Below are 13,420 nucleotides of genomic sequence, written 5' to 3'. Positions count from 1 at the left end.
TCTAGTGTGAAGAGTTCCTTTCGCGTTGGAAAAGGCTGCGAGGAGCAGGGCGAATGTCATAGATTGTCTTCACTGTAGCGAGAAGCGCAGGACTGATGTTGCGGACAATCGTCACTTTAGAGCAAAGATCCTGTTGGTTGTTGTGGTTTGTCATTTCTGGAGATTTGCGTTGGTGGTCACTGCGGCTGTTGATGCTGGAGCATGAAGTGTAGATCTCACCCTGATGGTCATAGCTGGCAGTCGCTGTAGTGGGAAGAGTCCAGTTTACCAGAGCTTTGCATTGGCGGTTGGAACAGGCAGAAAGATCTTGACATAAACGTGTCTGTTCAAGCTCACAAAGATCTAAAATCTTCAGGATTGTTAATTTCCTTCATGGAGGCACTAAAGTGATTCCACACCAAAGCCCAGGCCCAGCAAGGCACCCCTTGGGGGTCAAGAACTCACTCCAGCAGAGGCCAGCAGGGCTCATGCAGGTCCAGTTGGTGGTCCAGGCAGGTCCAATTGCAGCAGGTTGGCTAGGCAGTAGCAGACGTGCATCTGGGGCTTGCTGTGTCACTGTGTCTCAGAACAGGAGGTCATTCAGCTGACCCTTGGTGTAATTGGTGACCCTGATATTAAGGGAACAGGTCCAGCCTTCCTTCCCAGCAAGCAGGGAGGGCCTCAAGCAGCCGGCAGCAGGGCGACCTTCTTCTGTTTAAGTAAGGTCGAGAGAAGCAATTCTCAATAATAATAATAATAAACATGTGGTTTGATATTCCTTCAGTAAAAGAGTGGTCAGATATTACTTACTAATTGTTAGAATTGGGGGACTTTAGTTGGCAGAGGTAGGTACCTTTGTCCAAATACGGACCCTTGCTTCTAGTCAAGGTAAGGGGCTACACTTCTAAAATAACCCCTGCTCACCCCCTTGGTAGCTTGGCACGAGCAGACAGGCTTATCTCAGAGGCAGTGTGTAAAGCATTTGTGAGCACATACAGTAAAACAGTGAAAACACTAAAAATGGACACCACACAAGTTTAGAAAAATAAGTAATCTTTACTAGACTTAACACAAGCCCAAATTACAAAAATCCGCAATAATGTAATCAAAAATAAGACTTTAAAATGGTAGAAAATAGCTTAGTTCAATGTAGATGGTAATTGCAACACTTTACTCACAAAGTAACTTAGATGTGCCACGCAAAACAAACAAAAGGGTCGCAGGGAAGTTGATGCGTCGTTCCGTACACTCAGGGGACCCCCGACGGACGTGCGGCGAACTCGATAACAACTGATCCGCAACAGGCCCTGCGACACGCTTCTCCGGTGATGCGCCGGCGACCTCTGTGGCAGCGACACGCTTCTCCAGTGATGCAACACACTTCGTCAATGAAGCGACCGCAACTGTTGCGGCAGCGACATGCTTCTTCTTGTTGCATCGCGCTTCCAGCTCTCAGCGACACGCAGTCTTCTCAGAGGGCCCAAACAACAGTTGGCACCTCTCTGCAGTAGAATTCTCAGCAAGGCAATTTAGGGGAGGTGGTGCTGAAGTCTTGTATCCCTGAGACTTCAGGCAGGAGGCAAGCACACTTCAAGCCCTTGGAGATTCTTCCTCAAGATTATGAAAAGTTCATAAAAGTCCTTTTCCCCTTTCCTTGGCAATAAAGTAACCACTGCAAGCCAACCCCAGAAATACCAAAACAGCACAGGGGCAGTCTCCTCCTTCAGCTTCCTTTGAAGTGGAAGGAATTTCTAAGCTATGCCCACATCCGGTTCCTTTGTCTGCCCAGGCTCCAAGTGGTAAAAGGTGTCAAATGGCTGGTGTCAAGTTCCTTTGTGAAGGTGCTGGAGGTAGCCCTTTGAAATATAGGTGGGGCCTGAAACATCTCTGCCCCACCCATCCTGACACTACCAACACCCCCCTTTGTCTTACTTTTCTGGGGGGGGGCACAAAGGCCAACTGCTAACTACACATAGTCATGTGATCCAGGAGCAGGCTGCAGGTACCACATGGTTAGGACAAGAAAATGCCAAGTTTCTAAAGGTGACATTTTCAGAATTGTGACTAAAAATCTGACTTTACTGTTAAAGAGGATTTTATATTGCAATTCCTCAGACACCAAACATGAATTTCATACCTGCTCCCAATCAACAGTTACCACTTAATAAGTGTAGTAAGGTAACCCAATGTTATCTTATCGGAGAGGTAGAACTCACGGTAGCAAAAAACGATTTTGTGACATGTGAACCTTAAAAGTACATGGTCGACTTTTTTTATTTACAATACACCCCGCCCTGTGAGCTGTAAAGGTGCCTTATATGTATTAAAAAGGGAGTTTTAGGCCTGACAACGGGTTTATTTTGCCAAGCAAAATTGACTGTTTAAAACTGCATATACAGATTGCAATGGCAGGCCTGAGACAGGTTTCATGGGCTATTTAAGAGGGTGCTACAACCAGTACTGCATTCCCACTAGTAGCATTTCTTTCACAGGCCCTGGGTGCACATAGTACAACTATACTAGGGACTTACAAGCAAGTTGAATATGCCACTTGGGTGTAAGCCAATTTCACCATGGTTAAAGAAGAGAGCACCAACACAGTATCACTTGTTAGCAGTAGTAAAGTGCGCAGGATCCTAAGGCCAACAAAAATAAATTCAGGAAAACAGAAGGAGTGAAAGCAAAACCTTTTTCGGGGTGACCTTGCAGAGAGGGCCAAGTCCAACAAGCTGCAAGGCAGGCCTCAAGCAGGAGAGCAGTCCACTGAAGTACATGGCAGCCCTTCTGAGGGTCCTCCCCAGCTCCAGTAGTGTACTTAGGAGTTAGTCTGAGGGTTCAATTTTTACACCTGGTGCTATCATTTGAAATGGAACGAATTTCGAGGCTATCCTCACATTCGGTTCTTGAAATGTCCTTCCTTTCCCTCCCCAGGCTCCAAGGGGTCTAGGGTGACAAAACGCTGGTGTTAGTTCCTCTGTGAAGGTGCTGGAGGCAGCCCTTTAAAATATAAGTGGGGCATGGACCAGCTCTGCCCCACCCATCCTGACAGGACCTTGTCCCCCTTTCTCTTACTGTGTGGGAGGAATACACAAAGGCCAAAATCTAACCATTCACGATCATGTGACCCTGTACAGAGGGTGCCGGCACCAAATGGTTAGGACAAGAAAATGACAACTTTCTAAACAAGCACTGGCGTTGCCAATAGGTCTCGCAGTAGGAAAGTTGGAGCTATTACAATTGCAAATAACAATGCCTTTTATTTTGCATGTTAAAAACATAAAGGGCTTTGTCATTTAAAAAACCAATATCTCCAACTTTCCTACTGCAAGACCTATTGTGCACTGCACAGTGTGTGTGAAAGTGGCACTGCGTGGCTGAGTGGCATTGCATGGCTGAGTGGCGTTGCGTGTGAGTGGCGTTGCGTGGCTGAGTGGCGTTGCGTGGCTGAGTGGCCTTGCGTGGCTGAGTGGCGTTGCGTAGTTGAGTGTGGCGTTGCATAGTTGAGTGACGTTGCGTAGTTGAGTGGCGTTGCGTAGTTGAGTGGCGTTGCGTAGTTGAGTGGCGTTGCGTAGGTGAGTGGCGTTGCGTAGGTGAGTGGCGTTGCGTAGTTGAGTGGCGTTGCGTGTGTGAGTGGCGTTGCGTAGGTGAGTGGCGTTGCGTAGGTGAGTGGCGTTGCGTAGTTGAGTGGCGTTGGGTGTGTGAGTGGCGTTGCGTAGTTGAGTGGCGTTGCGTGTGTGAGTGGCGTTGCGTGTGTGAGTGGCGTTGCGTAGTTGAGTGGCGTTGCGTAGTTGAGTGGCGTTGCATAGTTGAGTGGCGTTGCGTAGTTGAGTGGCGTTGCGTATGTGAGTGGCGTTGCGTGTGTGAGTGGCGTTGCGTGTGTGAGTGGCGTTGCATAGTTGAGTGGCGTTGCGTGTGTGAGTGGCGTTGCGTAGTTGAGTGGCGTTGCGTAGTTGAGTGGTGTTGCGTAGTTGAGTGGCGTTGCGTAGTTGAGTGGCGTTGCGTAGAGTGGCGTTGCGTAGAGTGGCGTTGCGTAGTTGAGTGGCGTTGCGTAGTTGAGTGGTGTTGCGTAGTTGAGTGGCGTTGCGTAGTTGAGTGGCGTTGCGTAGGTGAGTAGCGTTGCGTAGTTGAGTGGCGTTGCATAGTTGAGTGGCGTTGCGTAGTTGAGTGGCGTTGCGTAGTTGTGTGGCGTTGCGTAGTTGAGTGGCATTGCGTAGTTGAGTGGCGTTGCGTAGATGAGTGGCGTTGCGTAGTTGAGTGGCGTTGCGTAGGTGAGTGGCGGTGCATAGTTGAGTGGCGGTGCGTAGTTGAGTGGCGTTGCGTAGTTGAGTGGCGTTGCGTAGTTGAGTGGCGTTGCGTAGTTGCGTGGCGTTGCGTAGTTGCGTGGCGTTGCGTAGTTACGTAGTTGCGTGGCATTGCGTAGTTGCGTGGTGTTGCGTAGTTGCGTGGCGTTGCGTAGTTGAGTGGTGTTGCGTAGTTGAGTGGCGTTGCGTGGTTGAGTGGCGTTGCATGTGTGAGTGGCGTTGCATGTGTGAGTGGCGTTGCATGTGTGAGTGGCGTTGCATGTGTGAGTGGCGTTGCATGAGTGAGTGGCGTTGCATGTGTGAGTGGCGTTGCATGTGTGAGTGGCGTATGTGTGAGTGGCGTTGCGTGGTTGAGTGGCGTTGCGTGGTTGAGTGGCGTTGCATGGTTGAGTGGCGTTGCATGGTTGAGTGGCGTTGCATGGTTGAGTGGCGTTGCATGGTTGAGTGGCGTTGCGTTGTTGCGTGGCGTTGCATGTGCCAGAGGCTAAATGTAGCACAGGGAGACCTCCAGCGGTAAGACAATCAAAAACAACTTAGAAAACATTTCAAAGTATGAAAAGATCAAACTCATGAACGAGCGTGATACACCTCAGCTAAAAATCATGATAAATAACAACACACATTAGAAGTGAAACTGCAAGTACAGAAGGACCAGCTTTGCTTGTTTAAAACTCCCACTTCAGGCAGATGAGTGTAATGTGTAAAGCGTCTTGTGCACATGAGCAGATCGTGGAGTCTGGAAGCAAATACAAACAAGAGGAATGACTGTGAGGCGCATTGGTGTGAAGCACATCAAAGGGCTTCTCCTCCCCTAATTAGGTGAGGAGAAGCCGTTCCGGGAAACTGAAAGTACGGCCGGCCTGCGGCCGGCCATGAATAATTAGGGGAGGAGAAGCCCTTTGATGTGCTGGGCTGGCTGGCCCTGAATGCGCGTGCATGTTATCACGTGGTTCACGTGAACAGCATGAAAACCGCGGGGCTGAAAGCCCTTTGGTTTGAAGATGTTTTTGCCACATGAATTCTCGCTCCGCTCGATGCGCTTGCGCACATCGATAGGTCGCGAGACCTAAAAAATGGCCTTTTCAGAATTGTGACTTAAAATTTAACTTTACCATTAAAGAGGATTTTAAATTACAATTATTTTTAGATCAAACATGACATTTCTACACGTTGCCAATCAAACGTTAGCACTTAATAAGACCCTGACATGGCAAGGCCAAGGTTGGTGGGAAGAGACCTTGACAGAGTGTAGGGCTCCCAGGAACAAGGATAGGGAGATCATTATGGGATATGTTCAGCACCTGTTAGAGAAACTGGGCAGTAGGGAAGAAACTATTATGGACTCTGGGGGAGGTTCAATAGTAGGACCCAAGGAGGCAGTGCTGTTATGTGACACTTTTGAAGCCCCTTAACACAGGTTTTCTCCAGACTCACCTCAATAATGCTCCAAGTATGATTTTTTGTTGTTTGCCCAGAAATTCCAACCCCCACGTCCACACCACCACCTCAGATTTCATTAGTACACCTGTCCTAGACTCCTGCTTGCATTACCCTGCATATATAAAGTCTAACATGCTGCACTTTCCTGCAGTTGGTGTTCCATGAAGCTCCGGATGAGAAAGAGGCAGACTGTCTAAGAGGGAGAAGTTGATATTAGCTCACCAAGAGAAAGAGGAAAGCCGGCTGGAGAGAGAGGGGGAATGGGCCAATTGACAAAAGGAAAAGAGACTAAGAGGGAAGGAAAGGAAGAAGGGAAGGAAAGGGAGAAAGGATGGCAAAAGGATAGATAGAAAGGGTAGACTTAGATAAAGAGAAACTCAGAATGCCAAAAGAGACGTATACCTGGAAAAGTAGATTCCCCTTCATCCTAGCAGATCTGCCTGTAAAAAGCAGCTTTTGACAATGTATATTGAAGATAAGGATATTGTTTGTAAGTTTTAAGATTGTTTGTGCAGGCAGCCTTTAAATGATGTGTCTAAGGTAGCTGCTGTAATGAGTCACTTGCCTATAGAAGGTACAAAAGTGATTGGGAGAATACATACAGTTGATCCTATGAATTATGAGATAACAAAGAAGTTTATGATAAGATGATTTTCGGTGAACCCAGCTCAGTACGTTCAGAGATGTAACGCCACTGATTTCCCAGCTGGCTCAAATTCCACACCTGTGCGGAAGAATTAATTAGTGGGCGGAGTTTGGGTGGCCCCCGGCCGTCCTCCGCACATGCCTACGGTGACATAGAATGGCCGGGGGCCGTCCTGAGCACTCAAGGGGTTACGTCCCCTAATTAAATCCCTGCACCGCAGCGGAATTTGCGCAGCAGGGAAGGGGTTAAAGGAAGCAAGAGTATGGATGGTGTTTCTATTTGAAACTTATTTTTTTAATTTTTACTCTTGGTGTGTTGCAAGATTGGTACGAGTGGGTAAGAGGGGTGGAGACAAAGGATTTTCATAGCCTTTATCAGTTGACGGCAATAAAGAAACACATGAGGAGTTCTCCACCCCACTTAAGTAATACCTGTCTAAATTGACAGAGAAAGACACAATTAAACTTCCAGTGATGGCAGACAAGTGGGAAGCTACCCAGGTTAACAAAGGCTAGAGAAGCTCAGGTCAAAGCCAAAAGGGAGAGAGAAACTCTCAACAGCTGAGATCCAAGTAAACAACAGGAGGGCAGAGGGTAAAAGTAAGATTCCACAAAGCCCCAATTGTTTACTTGTGGTGGGTGTCACAGGAAGGGGCTATAAAAGAGCCTGCCGGACCCCATTATAGTAGTTCCAGTGACAATGGGCTCAATCTAGTGGCTATGGACACCATGGGGTTTGTGGTAAATGCAGCCATCAATGGGAGGAAAGTTCTTTTCCTGATGGATACAGGGGCTCACTGGAGTATGGCTGAGATGCAGAACCTTACATCTGAGGAGATCCTGCTTGCTGCCAATGGCATAGCGTTGGTATCCTTGATTAATGTAAGGGTAATAGAGTTGCAAGGTGCTGGATGTCACATCAGATGTGTCAACTAGAGCACAGTCTCACTGGTGTAACAAAACTTGAGGGCCCCCACCCCCTCCTGCAAGGTACGTGAAGTGACCCCCTTGGCCTCTCCTCTTCCATGAACTCTCTGGCCAGAGTACTGTGCTGAGGTCTCCCCCTGGCGATTGCGGGTTGCGGCAGCGTGTGTTATACCACCTACAGATTGCACATATCTCTCAGAAAGAGACTGGGTCCATCACAGATTTGCACCGACCTGATCAGAGTAATGAGCAGATCAGGGCAGATTCTGTGAAGGCGAAGGCTGTGGTACCAATCACCCCTGCTCCAAAGGAAAAAGAGGATGAAGCTCCGACACCAGATCAGGTGTTAGATGCTGGGTCACTGCCCAACGTGTTTTGTTAGCTGCTAGAGGACCTGGGAAGAATTCTGCTAGTCACAAGTTGCGTGCCTTACCATTGTGGGACTTAGTTGCTGACCTGTACCTGGGCTTCTTTTAAATTAAGTTGGCTGGGAGGATGGACTTTTGTACTGTGTGCCGTAAATCCTAAGTTGGGAGCTATCAAAAGGCCAGGGAGTCCCTTAGTGCACAGGGATTTCTTGTTGTCACTGGCCCAAGTATTAACTTTAACAGGCTAGACAGGGACTACAAAAAGCTTGAGAGGTTCTGTAGAATCTGTCATACTTACAATTGGGGTGGTAAGTGAGAAGGTAAGACCAATTCACCATTCTCTGTGGAGGGGAGGGCTGCAAGGACATTAAAGGCCCTGTTATTAAATGGGCTGTTGGTTGACTGGGGTATGAGCCATGGCCAAGTTACAGCCTCAAACCCTGGCAGGGTAAACCACAAAAGTCACTAAATTAACCAATGCTTAACCCTGGGAAGCTTAGCACAGAAAGCAGTCAGGCCTAACCTGAAGTAATGTGTAAAGCAACACACCCAGTAATAGAGAAAAACACAATACAATAAATATCCCACACCAATTTGGAAAGGAGTAAATATAAAACAATTATTTGATACCACTTCTCAAAAAGCCAATCAGGAGTACCAAAGTTATGAATTTTTAAGGTTTACTAAAAACTTAAAAGATAAAAGCGGCACCCCGGGACATCTGGGGGCAGATTTATGTTAACTGGCGCATCCCGAGGGATGCGCCAGTTAACATGCGCCACAGTGCGCCACAGCTACGCCACCCATGGTGCGCCGCATTTATGATGCGGCGCACCATGGGGCAAAAACGGCACAGATGCGTCACGCATCTGTGCCGTAAAAGTGACGCATTGCTGGAGTTGCGTCGCAAGCGCGACGCAGCTCCAGCAATGCTCTGGGGGGGGCCTATTCTTTCAATGCTGCCTCAAGCCTTACGCCTGCTTCAAGCAGGCGCAGGGTTTTGACGTAGCATTGCCCTGAAAGTGACTGAGTGAAATCTCATAGATTTCACTCAGTCACTTTCAGGAGGCGTTCCTGCGCAGGAACGCCCCCCCTGCGCAGGAACGCCTCCTCATGGCGCAGTGCTGTACAACGTGACGCATCTCCTAGATGCGTCACGTTGTAAATAGGGCGCAGGGATGCGCCACGTTTCCACGCCGTTGCGTCACGCAACGGCGGCGTAAACGTGGCGCAAGCCCTTCATAAATCTGCCCCCTAGTCTTGTGAAACAGGTTGCAGGCGGAAGCGTCGTCGTGGAGCCATTTTACAAAGTGGCATGAAGATTTCTAAATTTTTACTTAATCACTTTTTTGAAAGTTAAAAATCTCCAGTGGGACAAGGCAGGAGGATGTTGCTGATGAGAATTCCAGGAGGTTGTATACCCCTTTGGTGAAGGATCGCTGAACAGGATTTGCTGCTGCGGAGAACGTAGCAGCCTGCAGGAGCTACCATGAAGTCAGGCCAACCGGTGAGGCACCTCAGGCAGATCGATGAGCAGGCTGGCCCCGGTCTTTCCTTGGTTCACAGAGTCGTTTTTAGCCAAACATGTTTGGATATTTGTGCACCCCTAGCACCACCACCAAAGGTACAGAACAGGAGGATCACCACTTGGGGTGGCTAGACTTACTCAGGCTGGGTCCAGGTGCGGGTTCAAGACAGTTAGACCCTTTTATGTCCCTGTAGCTCTGAACAGGGATGTAAAAGGGTCTAACCATCTTGGTAGTCTTGAGACCAGTTAGAGAAGCAGAGCTGAAGCAGCAGGGCAGGTGTCTGAGGGTGCCCAGGGGTATGCAGAGCAGTGCACACCTCTTGGTACCCTGACATACTCTGCAATAATCAGAGCAGAGTATATAAGGACTCTGAGGGGTGTGCACTGTAGTGCATTTAGTATATGGCTGCGCTATTTTATTGGGGAAAATGCATGCTCGCATACAGTTTTGGACGCGCAGGTGCATTTTGCTCTATGGAAATAGCACCAAATCCCCATTTTGCCCTGTCACTGTATTTTGCAGAATCTCACAGAATTTTGATGTAATTCCACAGAATACTGCAGAATCAATCTTTGTCGATCCCACCCCCCCTACCTATCACTATATCTTACATGGGCCTCAATCAATATTTGCCATGTCCCTAGCCAGCACTCATTTTTGGACCAGGACTTATTTTTCATCATCAGACTGAGACCTACAAAGAGACAACAGAAGAACAGAGAGAAAGAAGGAGGACGCGAAAGATAGGAAAGCAGTGACAAAGAGACAAAGCAAAGGTGAACATGTGACAGTTGCTCTGTCAAGCCTGACCTAAAAAGCCATGTAGGTTAATGACCGACCGTTCCCATTTATGCTGCTGCCAGAGAAAAACACCATGAATTATCTAGTAATCTAAGACACTTTAATAGTATTCCAATGTCATGTGTGTGTCCCTGAAAATTCAAGCTCAGGCAGCTAGATTAATGAACAAAGTGATCACAGCTGTGTGTAGGGCAAGCACTTTTTGTGGAAGCACACAACTTCTGCCCAATCAAAACATTTACTTCTGGTTCCCAACATGTGGTGGAGCCAAAACTCATCTCTAGTGGTGCTCACATAATTGTGTGGTGAAAGTTGTACTGTAAAGTCAGACCATAAAACAAGTGCAAAAGTGTGATAAAGATACCATAAGCTCAGGGTAGTATAGGTATGAGGCATGAGGTGGAATCAAGCCTAGGCAGCCTTGGCATTCAGCAACACAGACTTTCAGCTGCACCAGTGATGGTCAGCGTTGAAAAACTTTAGGTCCCTGACACAATTATCAATATTATTACAAATTAAGAATGTGAATGCAGCAGTGCCCACAGTATGCCATAGCTGTGTTTCCACTAGAAGTGAGAGTGAGTGAATGGCACCCCAACATTACCTTCTGGGATGGCCGTGACGTTGCTGGGCTCCCCGGCAGCGCCGCCGCAGTCTGCGGACACCCCTTCTTCTTCCAGTGTGCATTTACAAATAGACGGACACAACCTCCCCCAGGCCATGGCGGAGAACAGGAGGGCAGAGAAGACCATTGGAAGCACTTGAAGCAAGAAAGATAAAGTTACCAAAACACGCTAAAAGATGCCAGGTCTAAAAGAGAGGATATGGCATAACGGCAAGAGCTGCTGACTTTAGAGCTGGGAACCGGGTTTGAGTCTCTGCATCAGTTCAACATCCTGTGAGTCTGGGCAAATCACTTAATTTTCCCGTGCCTACCAAAAATGAATGTTTCCTTCTTTAATGCAACTTGTGCTCATGTAAAGCGCTCCAATACATTTGGTTCAAGTTAACGTTATATAAAACTACAAAACAAAACCCCAAGCCTGAGCCCCTGACTCACTGGGCGAGTACAGGAGGAAGCTCTTACTCTACAGAAAGTGTTTGGGTGGACACCCTGTAATTTCATTTTTAAACATGGCCATATAGTGGCCACCGGTGGTGTTAGCAGGTAACAACACTTCCTCCGGCACTGCCCTGGATATTTAACTTTGGTTGATATTACGGGCTCAACTGAAAAAAGAACATAATTTCCACTGATCATGCTGCTGGCTTTCTCCAGTAGTGATGCAATCATTGGTAGACCTGTGTTTACATGCTAGTTTATAATTTGTATACGTCTTTACACTAGCAACACTGCCATTTGTTGCAATCTGCAGTCCTCTTGTGGTACAGTTGTAGCATGATACTTTTGCAAGATAAATACTGTTTATTGGAACCAAAGTCACAGGTGGTAATACTTTTATTGACCTAGGTAGTTTGAAAGACTGTGTGGACCTATCAGGATTTCCACTGTTGACCACAGAACTCTACATTTGATGCATTAGCCCAGTTATGTTTCTATTACTTACCAGTAATCACATTACTCCTGTCCTACTCTCACTTTTCTCTATCGAGCAATGAGGGGCCGCATTGCATAATGGAGATAAGCGAGAGGTAATACACCAGACCCAGCAACACGTAACTGAATGGGTGGGAATTGTCTCGCAGCACGCATTGTTTATTTTTCTTTTACTGGTCTTGTGTTTTTTTTTAATTAAGTTATTGTCAGACTATTGTGGGGGTAACACAGAAAATATATCTTTTTATGTTTCACCTAGACAGCTGCAAGACATTTTGTTTACATACATTTGGCTCACAGCCCCCCATAGCTTAGCTTCTCTCTCATAGACGTAATTCCCATTTGCTTGGCATGCCTGCGTCATCTCTCTTCTTGTGTTTGGCCCTCCCCTGGAGCATGGACCAATTACTTGTGTCCTTCCATTATTCCTGTCTTTGGAGCTACTTTTTTGGGGTTCAGGCACTCCATATGAGTGCTTGTGTTTTCAGTCCAGCTCCGTAATCCCCTTCCATGTAGCTCCTATTCCATCCCACCCGGCCCCCGTTCCATTTTGCTTCTTTACCCTCCCACCCCCTGCGCAACAATGTAAGCCAGTCAGCTCATCTATGACAGCGAATAGGTCTGTTGTTGAGGCATAAAATAGGCATATCCTTTTTTTTTTTTTTTTGGAAATGTCTTTTTATTGTTGCATCATGCGGATCATCAATAAAAGCATTACGCCATCACGGGGGAGCGTCAACATTCCGCACCCCCCGTATTATGCGCAACTTTTGGAACACATCAATATATGGCAGTTATCATGACATAATCAATTTGTGTTTTGTCTTTTCACCCCGAACCCCCCCCCAACCTCCATGTAAAACCCCCGGGCAACTGAGAGACCACCATTCGAGGCCCCCCTTCCCGCCCTCTGCCCCCCCCCACCCCCCCAAGCAGCTCGCCCTCTTTACCTCCACTCTACCACCCAATCCCCATGCCCTCCTCACTCCTCAAGGCATGTGTCGTGAACATGTGTCGTCTCATCACCCCAGTCCTTCCAGGTCCAACAGGTTCAGACCAGTCACACATGAGACCACCTCAGTGATCAATTTCGCCTCCCGCATTCCCCCCCCCCCACCGGTTCACCCCCCTACTCGAGACCGTGATAGTGCCGCCACTTGGCCCAGATTTTGCGGAATTTTCTCGGGCATCCCCGCGCTTTATACGTAACCCTTTCAGCCGCCATGTACATGTCCAGGCCACGCCTCCAGTCATCCAAATTGGGCCTCCCTGGCGCCCCCCCACATTCTCGCGAAATCTCTTTTGGCTACTACCAACGCCAGCAACAAAAAGATGAGTGAGTGCCGCGTGACATCCACCTCAGTCGACATGCCCAGGAGTGCCAGCCTGGGGTCCCTGGGAATGTCCACCTCCAATACCGCTGACAATTCAGTGAAGACCTCATTCCAATATTCCTGGACCACGGAACAACCCCAAATAATGTGGAAAAAATCACCCAGTGGATGTTGGCATCTTAGGCAGGAGGCATTAGTAGCCCTCCCCATCCGGAAGAGTCTTGCCCTGTCAAAGTAGGCCCGGTGTAGAACCTTGAATTGGATGAGGCGAAGCCTCGACCTTATGGCCACTTCTCTAGGGTGCATGAGGATGAGCTCCCAATCCAGGTTTTCTAGTGTGCCTACATCACCCTCCCATCTCTCCCTCAGAGCCTGTAAGTCACCCAGCGTATTGTTTGTCAGTGTTTTATATGTCATGGACACCGCCCCCCTGTGTATCTGTTCCTGGAGCAGGCGCCCCTCGAGTGGCGCATATTGGGGAATGTCAGTAAGGGAGATGTTTTGTGCCCCCCACGCATGCCGTAATTGTAAGTATCTG

At 48.0% G+C, this 13,420-nt stretch overlaps 1 protein-coding gene across 1 annotated transcript in view; it reads right to left on the bottom strand.

The window, feature by feature from the left end:
* LOC147668198 (leucine-rich repeat-containing protein 3-like) overlaps positions 1–13,420 on the bottom strand; it is a 124,077-nt gene that overhangs the window by 43,326 nt on the left and 67,331 nt on the right. The window contains exon 2 of the mRNA XM_086948709.1: positions 10,595–10,750. Coding sequence (XP_086804835.1) covers positions 10,595–10,750 — 156 coding nt within the window. The remainder of the gene's footprint in view (positions 1–10,594; positions 10,751–13,420) is intronic.

The sequence above is a fragment of the Lissotriton vulgaris genome, unplaced genomic scaffold, assembly GCF_964263255.1.
Source record: "Lissotriton vulgaris unplaced genomic scaffold, aLisVul1.2 SCAFFOLD_1177, whole genome shotgun sequence".
Classification (NCBI taxonomy): domain Eukaryota; kingdom Metazoa; phylum Chordata; class Amphibia; order Caudata; family Salamandridae; genus Lissotriton; species Lissotriton vulgaris.
This window is presented reverse-complemented; position numbering and strand designations above follow the sequence as displayed.